The 14,329-nt window shown below is 39.2% G+C and overlaps 1 protein-coding gene across 3 annotated transcripts in view; it reads right to left on the minus strand.

Annotated features, from left to right (window-relative positions):
- Positions 1-2,015: 2,015 nt before the first annotated feature.
- The window catches only part of L2HGDH (L-2-hydroxyglutarate dehydrogenase), a 46,033-nt gene continuing 33,719 nt past the window's right edge, over positions 2,016-14,329 (minus strand). For 2 of the 3 annotated variants that reach the window (XM_045450918.1, XM_045450919.1), the window contains one exon: positions 4,117-6,190. In XM_045450918.1, the coding sequence (XP_045306874.1) occupies positions 5,995-6,190 (196 nt within the window). In that variant the 3' untranslated portion in view covers positions 4,117-5,994. Of the gene's footprint in view, positions 6,191-14,329 lie in introns of all 3 variants that reach the window. The other variant, XM_045450917.1, reaches the window with a different exon arrangement.

Consider the following 14,329-nt stretch of genomic DNA (forward strand, 5'->3'; position numbering starts at 1 on the left):
CGGCTCGGGGGCGGCGCCGGCGGGCGGGCGGGGGCTCCGGGGGCGGTTTCCTCGGCCCGGGCGGCCTCGCCTCGCGCAGAGTCCGCAAAGGAAGCGCGGCGGCCCGAGAACCCGGGCTACCCCCAGCTGCGACCGAGACGTCGGCCTCCTTTCCCGGCGGCGTTGGCCCGCTCCTCGGGCGGCTCCTCCTCCTTTGTCTGGGTTCGCAGTCCCGTGCGGGGTACAGCTGACCTCGCCCTCGCCCCCGCCCCAACTACCGCTACGGCCGCGGCAGGCGGAGAGCGGCGGCGGCAGCTCGTCTCTTCATCGCCTCATTCCCGCCCTCCCAACAGGCAACGCCGCCCGGCCCGCTCGCGTCACCTCCAGAGGGCCCTGGAGATCGGGCGAGCTAGCCACACTCTGGCGCGCACAGTGCTGGCCACCGCCGCCGCCGCCCCTTCAGACGCCGCGCACAGCGCCCCGGGGCCGCCGCCGAGCTCCGGGCCCCAGCAGTCGCCTCTCGGCCCGCCCCCTCGGCCCGGCGCTCATTATCCCGGGTCGCCAGAGAAGCCCCGCACGGAGCATGCGCGCCGCGGAGCAGGCAGAGGCGCCGGCCGGTCGCGGACTTTCAGAGGCGCGGGGGCCCGGCCGTGGGTGTCGGCCTGTGCTAGGGACTTGCTGGGGGCCTGTCCCAGATCGACTCTTCAACTTACTGTGTCTAACACGAACGCTCCCTTCTCTCGACCTTCCCAAGACAATCCCGACTCGGTGCCACTCTTCGAGGACGACAGTCATGGGAAGCAATTCAGGACGGGGAGAGAAAGGGACATTCGGGCTGGACACGATGTTTAACGTATGTGTATACATAGGAGGTAGTTAACTATTTCATAGTGTGATGTTTTGGGGATTGAAAGGTGAGACGCGGAAAGCCCTCAGCCACCAGTGAGGAAGGGAAAGAAAGAACGGGCGGCGGGGCGGGGAGTACATGCTGTATACTTCAGTTCCAGGATCAGTAACTCAACAATTATCCTCTTCTCAAACACACCTCAATTTGTCATTTGGCAAAAATCAGAAAGACAGAGTTGGAAAATTTATTTTTCTAATCCAAGTACCCACGGAATCACGAATTTCTTCTAATAAAGTCACATCCACATTCCCATGTACTTGGGATAAAGGGTAGGATAGTAAAATGCTTGTATTTCTCCAATTACTTTTTCAGTGACGGCAGACTTTGACTTATACAGACGGTTTTTTACTTTTCTCTCCTCGTCCGGAACTCCAGCTGTAAACTACTAGGCTGTCAAACGAGACTGTCATTGTATTTTCTTACAAGAGAGTAAAGTGGTCAGTAGGAAGTTTCATTCTTGGCCAAGGAGGATATTGGAAGCCTTCTGAGTCAAATTTGGCTGAAGACACATTCTGTTTACCCAAATCCATATTTAAATTTTAAAATTGTTAATATTTTTAAATCAAGAAATTTCATATAAAAATGGATTTCCAGCTTCTGGACAAAAATCCAGCAACACTGGGTGCTGCTGCATTCCTGCAAAGGAATAGTCAGCAAGCAGGCAGTCGGTAGTGGCTGCCCTCTTTAGAAAAGTATGCCATCCCATTTCCAGTTGGCTATACTCCCTACCTGGCACTCTTCACTCTTTTATGTAACCTGCCTAGTCTCTACAGGCATCTGAGTTGTGATCTCTGAGCTAGGCAAACAGAAATGTGATCCACCTGCATGAGGGGGATAATCCAAGAATTACTCCTGTAAAAATCCCAACCAGACAAAAAGGCCATCTAGAAAAAAATGTTGGATCCATACCCCACATGATACGCTAGGATAAATTCCATTATGTATCAAAGACTTAAATGTAAAAAGTTAAAACCATAAAATAACTTTATAATTTCAGAGTACAAAAGACCTACTATGATATAAAATCTAGAAGATTGGTAAATCCATTTTTTAAAATGTGTGGCAAAAACAAAAACCATCACAAGGTAAGGCAAAAAGCAGATGACAAACTGGAAAAAATGTTTGTAACTCATTTTCTAAATAGTTTATTTCCCCAATATCTAAAGGAGTTTCTACAAATTAATAGGACCAAACTTAAGGGGAAAAAAAGGATAGCAAATACGAAAAAAACACAGTTCACAGAAAATGAAATATGTCTCTTAAACATAGTACAGATGCTCAACTTTACTCATATTACAAGAAATTTAAATTATACCATTATTTTTTACCTATTAGAAGAGCCGCATAGATCCAAAAGTTTGATGATATACTATGTTGGTAAGAATATGAAGAAACAGATACTCTAATATATTATTGGTGAGAGCTTAAATTGGTTCAACCTCTACCAAAGGCAACTTGACACTATCAAAGTTGCAAAGGCACATACCCTTTGACCCAGCAAATTCAAAGAATATGTCCTTTGGCACACTTGGTCGAATGTGAAATGATTTAACACAAAGTTATTGATTGCAGTACTGACGCACCAAAAGCAAAACAAAAATGCCCGAGAAATAAACAATTTAAATAATTGTCAGTAGGTATCAGGGACTGGTTCAACAAATAATAGTAAATTTGCAGAATGGAAGCTATAAAATCATTTGAAAAGAACCAGGCCACTGTGTTCAGGTCACTTGAACATTATCAAAGAGACAGCGCAAAGTGAAAAGAGCAGGGTGTATAATCTAGTATGCAGAGTATGCTACCACTTGTGTAAAAAGAAATGGAGGCAATATTTTTTTATGTATAATATCTCTGCAAGGCTGCACAAGAGATACTGACAATTTTTGTTGCCTCATGAATCAGTGAACTGGGTGGCTTGGAGGAGAGGAGATTCTTTCATGGAGTACATTTGGGGCATTTTGAATTTTCAACCATATGAATGTTGTACTTATTCAAAACACTGATTAATTAAATAACATTTTAAAAATAATACAGGGCACCTGGGTGGCACAGCCAGTTAAGCGTCCAACTTTGGCTCAGGTCGTGATCTCGCATGATCTGATTGTGTCTCCCGCTCTCTCTGCCCCTCCCTCCTCATGCTCTGTCTCTATCTCAAAAATAAATATTAAAAAAAATTTTTTTAATAATAAACACTTGCTTCAAGTGCTAAAAAATAGAAGTATTAGGGATACCTGGCCGGCTTAGTGAGTAAAGCATGCTACCCTTGATCTCGGGGTTGTGAATTTGAGCCCCACATTAAGTGTAGAGACTACTTAAAAACAAAATCTTTTTTTAAAATTGGAGTATTAAACATACTGATACTATACTTGGTCATAAACTTGAGTTAAAATTAATATGCTAGTTATTTGACAAGTACTAATTTTGTCTTTTTAGAATTTAGAATGGCTTTTGGGAGATAACTTGAATAATCTAAGCACATCTCAAATTTTAAAAGGCAGTGAAAATTTTAACAGTAATATTCTTGCACTGAAAAGCATTTTCAAGAAGGACTTACTCAACATTTCTCCCATTTACTCTCTCCTACTTCCTCGATGTATTTAAAGCTACAAGTGCTGCCAGTCAGAAGCAAACCAAAGCAATGCCACAGGAAACAATAAATGTCATTGTCACTCACTTTCATGGTTTGTTGCTGTAGCTAACTCTGGTCCTTTTACAGTCCACCTGCTGGCAAGAAGTTGGAGCAGGCTCTCAGATAGATCATGTGCCCTATCACCCTTACATGAGGCTTATGCCCAGAAATCCAACCCCCCGTGTAAAAGATAGCATACCAGAATGTCTTCCTAAGAGAAACTATAATGATTTATGAAATTCCGATTTGATTGATTTACTGTCCCCTCCACTGCCTGCAAAGCACTGTGTGTTTATGTGTTATATATATATTCTGCTATGGAACAGAAACCATGTTCCCTGGTGCTCTGGGGGTATGAAGAGGACACTGAGGTGAGCCAGATATTGCCACCACTACCAAGTGGAAAGCCATTTTTGTAAATGGGGAAGTGCTCTACTTTTTACCTAAAATATAAACCTCATTTTTATATTAAATGCAAATAGTTTTTTTCGTTTTTCTAAGGTTGGCTGCTATTTAAAGCTATGATAGTTCATGTTTTACACACAAAAAATTCACTTGAATCAGTTTTATGAAACTAAAAATTATGTTTACAACACAAAAACTCATTAAAATATTTTAATATTAATTTACATTTTCTTATCTCAGAAATACACAAAACTTTTAAATATTATATCAGTATTACACAACAAAACCCTATTGATATAAATATAAAATGTTTTACAAACAGAATAACCTGCACATTCAAAACACTTTCAATAACTTTTTTCACTTATATTTTTTGGGGTATAATATACACTCAAATGGAATGAGGGTTGCTTTAATGAGGACAGTTATTTTTATAATTTCAGTCTTTCACAGCTTAGTATATATGTAATCTCACTGTTTATGAAATAGAGAATTGTAAAATTTTCCATCTCTTAATAGTCTTGCGATGGAACAGAAAAATATCCTGTGTGTCACATTTCTTGGAGGAATCAGTTGTTATGAAGAACCATTAGGGCTAATTTCTTCTGTGAATGATTTCTAAATGCTTTCAATATGTTCATCCCAAGTGTCAAATAATTGCCTAGTCTCTACCTGGGATGTGCTACTTCTTGAACATGAGTTGATGGTGTAGCCTTTCAAATTAATGGTTGAGGTAGCTCAGACAATGTAATCACTGAGGCGTGAAGTGAAAAAGAAGAAAACAGAAGTTTTTCCTTTCAGTCAAAATGCACATCCTTCTTACTCATCTATCACACAGATTTGGAGAGATAAGAGGAAAGAATGAAGAGTGGAAGATTAATCCTGAGAGAGTATATATGAGGGAAGGGATGAAAATGTCTCACCTAACTGGTGGTGCTGTAATAAAGTTTCCCCAATCAATGGGCTGCCATAAATTCATTTATATTTCTATTTTCCAACTTTCTGAATTGCAAGAATCATTTCAACAGATACCACACACATATATACAGTATACAGTATTGGCACTGGGCAATAATTTAAATACTCATGAAGTACACGTTGAATGTAAGGCACTTTTGCGGTTTACAAAAGTGAATGCCTCAAAGTTAGGTATTTCCTCAAAATGAAGAAATATCCTCATAAAAGTTCATAGAATCCCTGAAAACCAAGTAGGCATGAATAAAATAGTGATCTGGGCTAACATTTGAGAAACCCGGTATGACTGAAAAACAGAGATATAGAGGCAAATTTTTAAAATTATAGAGTTCTATATATCAGTGGCAGAATTCTAAAACTGCTCACATAAAAACCTATCAGTTCTAAGTTCTTTTAGTTTTGCAACCACAGAAGACTAAAGAGTAGGCAACAACCATTCATAGTGTACTGCTGTTTGCATTTAATGGGAACCCTACACCAAGTCAGTTATAAAAAGACTGGGAATAATAAAGGGTTTGCATTTCCTTTGCCAAGTTATTTCTTACAAATATTACAGCTAAGATAGAATCTTATTCAAACTACTTAAAAATGTGAAATTTCATAAATTTTCTTTAAATCAAGAATTTTAAATTCCCAAATACAAATACTGTTGCTCTAAATAATGTGAGCTTTCATTTGATCCTTCAAAGTTAAAAGGAGGTTTGCAACCTACAATATACTATATTTTCTGATCTAGGAGAGAAAAAAAAAAAAAAGCTTAGATACTATAAAGAGAAAAAGTTAAGGGAATAATCAACTTTTTGTGCCATCGTTTCCAGAAATTCTAAGAGTCAAATCTCCAGATCATGGCTGGTGAGGAGAGGTCCATAACAGTCAAGGATTCAGTACAGACACAACTGTACCTTGCTTCTTTATTCACAAAGGAGCATGGACTTTAAAAAACTATTTTTCTATGTTACAGCATTCTAACAATTCAATTGTTATCTAAATGAGATACCTAACAATAAGATTTTCAAATCATTTTCCTTAAAGAATACAATTAGTATATTCTTGTTGCTGAATGTGGAAATTAAAATGCATACTTAGCTCCTTACATTATTTACAATTTAAATCTTTGTTGCACTTCATCTGCAATCATTCCAGAAATTGCAAGAGAAGAAGTAGCAGCAGGGGAAGGTGCATTTCTCACATGAAGAATGCGATTTCCAATATCCCCAACTCCTCCATCAAATACAAAATCTTCTATCAGATTTCCATCTCTATCCAGGGCTTGGGCTCTTACTCCAGCTGGACCTCTGCAAAAACATGATGGTAGTCAACTAACTAGTAGAGACAGGACACTTTACAGATCAGTGGTTTCAGAGTATTCTTAAAGGAATAAAGTCTTTATTCTTCTAAATGCACATTTTGTGGAAACCCAATAGGTTTGTGTTTAGCCAAAGGCTATCAGTTTGGTAGGGTAGCCTGTCAAACATATCCTTAGCCTAGAGCATAATGCCTGCCACATTACAGTGTCAATAAATGCTTACCAAATGAATACACAAATGGCAAGTTACTTATAAATATTTGTTTTTCCCAAAGTAGCAGATAAACCCACATTTAATTAAAATAGATGCATTTTTAATTTGGATTTATAAGATGAATTTATTACAAAATCAACCAATGGGAATAAATAAGTCTCTTCTGACTAATAAAAAGCAATAGAAGTGGGAGTTATGTATATCAGTTGCATTCCTAAATATGTGCGACAGGATTCTATTTATTTTTTCATTTTGTTGAGTATAAATTAACATTTATAGAGAAAAATATTTACAAATGGCAACAAGTTCTTTTTTGTGATTTGTTTCTATTTTCAACAGTTTAGCCTTCACTATCAGGATAACCTTCAATTAGCTAAACAGAGATGATAGAAAAAGCACAACCTGGCAGCATGTTCATACAGTAAGAGGCTTTACTACTGAAAGTTCTGCTCTGCTTTATAACACTTGAGTTCAAAAATTAGTTTTTTTAAAGATAGTTAAAATTTACAAATGAAATCTAAATAGAGTATTTTTGAATCCAAAACTACCTCCCTTGTACAAAGCCAAGCAAGGTTAGGTCATAGATTGGATTTGTGTGTCATATGGTGGCTGCAAACTCCCAGTTCCTGAGGGTGTGACCTCGGGCAAGCCTGTCCATCATGGTGCTAACCAGCTAAAAGTTTATTGGAAGCCTTCAGTCTGTTGCCATGAGCAAGCTGGATGCCACTGTGGGGCTCTGAGAATCCTGAATTCTTATTGGGTTGGTGAAGATTCCACATACAAATTCTTGAGTTTATCTTCTTTGATCCATTCCACAAAGCCATCAGTAGAAATCCTGACACCCACTGGATCACCAAACCAGTCCACAAGCACAGGGGGATGCAAGGACTGACATCTGCAGGCTGCAGGAACGCAGCCTTTGGAGAGGGTCACAAGTTCCACCACACTGTTAGTGGTCCTGGCCACCTAGCATGGAGAAGGTGCAATCCTCTCCAGCTCAGCTGGTACCACTAATGTAAGCAATGTTTGTAACATTCTTACCTAATAAACAATTTAGGACAGTCATGTCAGCTTAAAAGCGTTCTTTGTCTGTTAAAATGAGTTGTTTGCAAATTGTTCCAAGAGCACATTGTCAAAACTATTTTTTTTTTTAATTTTTTTTTTTCAACGTTTATTTATTTTTGGGACAGAGAGAGACAGAGCATGAACGGGGGAGGGGCAGAGAGAGAGGGAGACACAGAATCGGAAACAGGCTCCAGGCTCTAAGCCATCAGCCCAGAGCCTGACGCGGGGCTCGAACTCACGGACCGCGAGATCGTGACCTGGCTGAAGTCGGACGCTTAACCGACTGCGCCACCCAGGCGCCCCTGTCAAAACTATTAAAGTGCAATACTGTTTGAAGACTATTAAGTGATGGTGTATCCTGTTTCTGATAAACACTTCTCATTTCTGTCCTTGCTTTATCTTATTGGGGAGTTTATACGTTAGTGTTTAAAATGCTGTTTGGCATAATAGGTGTAAAATCTGTAAAAGTGGGATGCAGAAGCTAGCCATGTAGGTTTACTGGTGCATATAACGAAGCCCACACTTCACTGGGGTGATGTAATGCTCTGCTGGCTTACTCTCAACTGGCTATTTTGGGGCACGTGGGTGGCTCAGTGGGTTAAGCATCTGACTTCAGCTCAGGTTTGTGAGTTCAAGCCCCACATTGGGCTCTCTACTGCCAGCACAGAGCCTGCTTCAGATCCTCTGTCCCCTTCTCTCTCTGCCCATCCCCTGTTCATGCTCTGTCTCTTAAAAATAAACAAACATTTTTAAAAATGGCTGTTTTCAGGGGTTTGGTAAGGACAAGCTTTTTAAATTGTATTCTGCTTGGAAATGTGAAGACTATCCTAATCTTTTATCATGCTTATATGCAGAATAACAAAGTTAACTAGGGACCACATTTTTAGGTTGAATCCAATATTCCATCTATGTAACTGCTACTTCTAAAAGAAGAGTTTAAAAGAATGCTACCATTTTTAGGAGAATTGAATAAACCTGTTGCAAGAGGGTTCACTTACAAATGAAAATAAATCCTACTTAACCTAAAAAAAAAAAAAAAAAAAAAAAAAAGAGTACCTCCCTTGAAACTGTTCAGAAAACACAGTTTGAAAACAGGTGCCTTAGGGGTGCCTAGCTGGCCCAATTAGCAGAGCATGCAACTCTTGATCTTAGAGTTGTGAGTTCAAGCCCCATGTTGGGCACAGAGCTTAAAGAAAATAATAATTTTTATAAAAGAGAAAAAAATAGCTGTCTTATACACACCACAAGACTCAACACATAAGGCAACCATATTAAACATTTTTAATGATTCTGGGCCAATGAAGAGAAATACTTGAGGAAGACAGAATAGGAGATCACTGCCCTCTAATGATAATAAGATAATGATAATAATAATAATAATAATAATAATAATAATATGCTATTTACTAAGTGCTTTCTCTGTATTAGGAATTCTGACAACTGTAAGAGGCTGATACAAGTATATATTTAACAGCAAAGAAATAGATTAAATAAGCTGCCTGAAGTCACAGAGCTATCCTATTCATTTGTAGAGACGTAAATAAGAATTACAACAAGGGTGAAAGATTCTATAATAAAGGTAAATATTCTTACAGAAGGCTGCAAGGAATCTGGACAGGAGAGTTTTGAGGTGTAAGTATTTCCAAGTAAGAATCAGATACAACACACAGAACATAAAAAGAACTGGACTGATGCTAAGATGTCTTAAAGATACGTATCAACTGACACACCATGTTATCAGTCAGCACGCACTCCACTTTGTACATTCTGTTTTTGTAGCTTATCGCAATCCATCAAAGCAGCATTTGCCCTTCTTTTCCTGAACAATGCTGCTGTTGCTGTTAAGAGCACCTCCAAGAGTTTTCTTGTTCCACTCCTTTTATCTGGTAGAAGGCCAACATGGAGGGGGCACAGAGTGGCATGACCAGCCGTTGATGTTTAGTGAAGAAAACAAAACTTTTTTTTCTTACAGAGGTTTAGTTAGTACATTCCCCTAACTTTCCCTTCTAAGCAAAAATAAGTTAATACTGATTAACTACAGTTACAAATGTGTCTCATATTTATTTCTCTTACAAACACCAATTATCTTCAGTGTCCCTCCTGCCCAAATGTTCAAAACCTATAATCCAAACTGTAAAAAACAATATACAATATTGTTTTTCTAAGGATCTCACTTTAGCTCAAGCTGAAGTTAACTATTTCACATGAAATGTTTAAATTTTTTTTTTAATGTTTATTTATTTATTTATTTTTTTAATGTTTATTTATTTTTGAGACAGAGAGAGACAGAGCATGAATGGGGGAGGGTCAGAGAGAGAGGGAGACACAGAATCCGAAACAGGCTCCAGGCTCTGAGAGGTCAGCACTGAGCCCAACGCGGGGCTCGAACCCACGGACTGCGAGATCATGACCTGAGCTGAAGTCGGACACTTAACCGACTGAGCCACCCAGGCGCCCCATTGTTTATTTATTTTTGAGAGAGACAAAGTGAGAGCTGGGAAGGGGCAGAGGGAGAAGGAGACACAGAATCCAAAGCAGGCTCCAGTCTGTGAGCTAGGGGCACAGAGCCTGATGAGAGGCTGGAACCCATGACTGTGAGATCACGACCTGAGCCAAAGTTGGAGGCTCAACCGACTGAGCCATCCAGGTGCCCCTAACATGAAACGTTTACCAAATTCTTCAGGTTTCCTCTTCAGCACTTAATGCAACTTCAGGGTTTTTCTTTGCACGATTACATACAGGCATTCCCCCTCAGAACACCTCAGCTTGAGATGAGTATTATCACTTGAAATTTCAGGTAAGATAAGCCATAAATTTCTTAAGGGTCAGCATCTTCTACAACAACCCCTACCTCACCCTCATGTCTAGATTTGTGCCTTGTGTATAGTAAGTACTCAGTAAGACTAGAAACTTAATTTTTTAACTTCTAATTCTTTAAAACTCCATTTTAATAGCTGAAAGAACAATTTAGTAAATTTAGTATTTGTTAATTCAGCTACATTTAATTGTTTAGAGCTATCTGTAGCTATGTATTTTGCCCTATCTGTGGCTAAATTTAATGGGAATATAAGTTCTAGATGCTTAAATATGTCTAGAAACAAAAGGTGAATATGAGGGGCGCCTTGGTGATTCAGTTGGTTGAGTGTCCCACTCTTGATTTCGGCTCCAGTCATGATCCAAGGGACGAGGGATTGAGCGCTACGTTGGGCTCTGTGCTGTGTCAAGTCTGCTTAAGATTCTCTCTCTCTCCCTCCATCCCTCTCCCATTTGTGCATACTGTCTCTCTAAAAAAAATTTTTTTTAATGTTTATTTATTTTTTGAGTTAGAGAGAGACAGAACACGAGTAGGGGAGGAGCAGAGGGAGGGAGACACAGAATATGAAACAGGCTCCAGGCTCTGAGCTGTCCACACAGAGCCTGACGCGGGACTTGAACTCATGAACCATGAGATCATAACCTGAGGCGAAGTGGGACGCTTAACTGACTGAGGCACCCAGGCGCCCGCTCTCTCTCTAAAATGAAAAACAACATAGGGGCGCCTCAGTAGCTCAGTCAGTTAAGCATCCAACTCTATTTCGGCTCAGGTAAGGATCTCATGGTTTGTGAGATCAAGCCCCACATTGGGCTCAGCGCTGGCAGCCCAGAGCCTGCTTGGTGTTCTCTCTCTCCCTCTTCTCCCTGCCCGTCTCCTGCTCTCAATCTCTCTCTCTCAAAATAAATAAACTTTAAATTTTTTTTAATAAAAAAATGAATATGTAACTAATGGCATTCCTTCATCTGAAAAGTGCTGTATTTACTGCTTTATTGTTCTGTGGCAGGCATTAACCTGTGAGCTAGAAAAGAACTATGAAAGGCTAAAACTGATGTCTTTGACCAGTTCCAAATAGGACAACTTAGTATTTTATAAAACTCACCATGGGATCTACTGTTAATCTAAAAATAGAAGTTCGCATGAGCATATTGTATGGGGAAAGTAAACTACTCCATCTTAATTTCCAAACATGAAGGAAGAGTATTTTTGTTACTTATCTTCACCTTAGCTGGATTGTGACAAGAGAATATGGTTTTTCTATGCCCAGTTTTTGAATTTTGTTGAGAACCTGATTTAGGGATTAGAGCTTTTTGAGTCTGTAAATATTTTCTGAGGGCTTGAATAATACAAGCAGTTTGTAATGGGGTTTGGGGAGTTCTATACATCCATTCAATCAAGAGTTTTAATTGTGTTATTCAAATCTTCTAATATTTTATCTGCTTGATCTACCTTCTATCAACAGACATGTCTTAAAATCACCCACCACAATTGTGGATTTGTTGATTTCTGCTTGCAATTATGTCCATTTTTGTTCTCTTTTTTCATATCTCTGTTATATGCAGCAAGTTTATAGCGACCTTCTTTATCTCTAACAATTTTTGCCTTAGACTGTATTTTATCTGAAATGACCCAGTATTTATCTTTCTTCCAATAAGCCATTTGCCTAGCACATAGATGCATTTTTTAATCCAATGTGACAATTTCTGCCTTAACTATTAAGTACACTTACATTTATTGTAATCACCAATAAGTTTGATTTCGATTATATTATGCTATTTAACCTGATTTTTCTGAGTTTTTCTCATCTCATTTCTTGGCTTATTGAATATTCTCTATTTTTCTTTCCTCCTGTACTAAATTGTAAGTTATATAATCTATTTCCATTCTTGTATTTTGTTTACTTATGAGATGGGATTCACCGTGCATCCTGTGAATCTTATGTCATTTTGCCAATTCTAGGAATTTCTCAAATACTCCTCTGCAAAGTATTGCCTCTTTTCAATTTCTCTGGAAATCCTATGAAATATAGTCTGGAATCTTCTCATTTTCTTCTAATTTCTATGTCATGCACCTTTAACTTGCAATGTTCTCTAAATTCTTCAGATTTATCTTTCAACTTATTAATTTTCTTCTAAGGTAGGTCTTACCAACTTAGTCATTTGAGTTTTAAAATTTAAGAAGTATATTTTTCTATTCTAGAAATTCTAATTAGTTGGTTTCCAAATTTGCTCAGATTTTGGGGTGGAGGGGGTGTCTTATTCTTTTTCATGTTTTCTGTTCCTTTTTGTTTTTAATTCACTGGGTTATTTTATGGTTTCTGATATAACTATTAACCATTTAAATTCACTAGGTTACTTTATGGTTTCTAATATTACTATTACCCAAAGTTATTAGGGGTCTAATTCTGGTATTTATTCTATGTGCTTATTCTCACTCATGGTGCTTTGTAATATTTGATGGCGTCCTGTTCAGCAGGACTTTATCTGGGGGAATACTATACAGGATGGGTTGAGGTTATGTCCTCCATGGAGGTTTTACATTTGCTTCTATCCAGTGCTCCAGAAGTATTACCATCCTTGGAGCACTTTTTTTTTTATGGATATTTTTAAACACATACAAAAGTAAAATGAATAGCATAATGAACTGCTATGTATATATTACCTAGTATCAACAATAATCAACACCCAGCTAATTCTGTTTCATCTACATCTCCACTCACTGTCCACCTCTCTTCACTGGATTATTTTAAAGCAAATCTTAGATAGCATATCATTTTACTTCATTTCTTTTTAAAGGATTCTTAAAGGGGTGCCTGGGTGGCTCAGTTGGTTAAGCGTCTGACTTGATTTCGGCTCAGGTCATAATCTCACAGTTCATGAGTTTGGGCCCTTGTGTTGGGCTCCGTGCTGACAGCTCAGAATCTGCTTGGGATTCTTCCTCTGCCCCTCCTCTGCTCACACATGCATGTGCACATTCTCTCTCTCTTTCAAAATAAATAAATAAACATTAAAAAATCATAAAAATAAAAGGATTCTTAAAAATAATAATTCAAAACTAATAATTGCTTTGTATCAGTAATACTTAGTCTGAGGTCAAATTACCCTGATTGTCACTGTCTCTAATTTGTTTAAAGTGAGAGAGAGAGAAATGGTTAGTTTGAAACAGGACCTGAACAAGCTGGGTTTACTTTTTTTTTTTTTAAAGTAATCTTTACACCCAACGTGAGGCTGGAACTCATGACCTGGGGATTAAGAGTCACATGCTCAGGGTGCCTGGGTAGCTCAGTCAGTTAAGCATCCAACTTTTGGTTTCAGCTCAGGTCATGATCTCACGGTTTGTGGGTTCAAGCCCCAGGTTGGGCTCTGCGCTGACAGGGCAGAGCCTGCTTGGGATTCTCTCTCTCCCTCTCTCTCTGTCCGTCCTCAATGTGCTGTCTCTGACTCTCTTAAAATAAATAAACTTAAAAAAAATAAAACAAAAAAAGTCACATGCTTTACAAACTGAGCCAGCCAGGTAGGTGCCCCTGGATCTACTTTTTAAAAAAAAATTTTTTTTAACGTTTATTTATTTTTGAGACAGAGAGAGACAGAGCACGAATAGGGGAGGGTCAGAGAGAGAGGGAGACACAGAATCTGCAACAGGCTCCAGGCTCTGAGCTGTCAGCACAGAGCCCGACGCGGGGCTCGAACTCACAGACTGTGAGATCATGACCTGAGTCGAAGCCGGACGCTTAACCAACTGAGCCACCCAGGCGCCCCCTGGATCTACTTTTTAAGTTAACTTCTTAGTTTAAGGTTCCTAGATCAAGTGGTGGTACAAAGTCAAACTCTAAGCACTTGTGAGGGCGGGCCCAGGGTTCTAAATTTTTAGAAGAGATTGCACCTATCCAACATTGCCTCTACCCCCAAGGCCAGGACAGACAATATTCCTTAACACTTTCTAGTGCTAAGGGGATTTTTTTTTTTTTTTCTAGACTTCCTTTTCACTGAGGGTATAGCCCTTCAAGAGTCCCTGGCTTTATACAGGGGTCTCAGTTC

Source organism: Leopardus geoffroyi, chromosome B3 (assembly GCF_018350155.1).
Source record: "Leopardus geoffroyi isolate Oge1 chromosome B3, O.geoffroyi_Oge1_pat1.0, whole genome shotgun sequence".
Lineage (NCBI taxonomy): Eukaryota > Metazoa > Chordata > Mammalia > Carnivora > Felidae > Leopardus > Leopardus geoffroyi.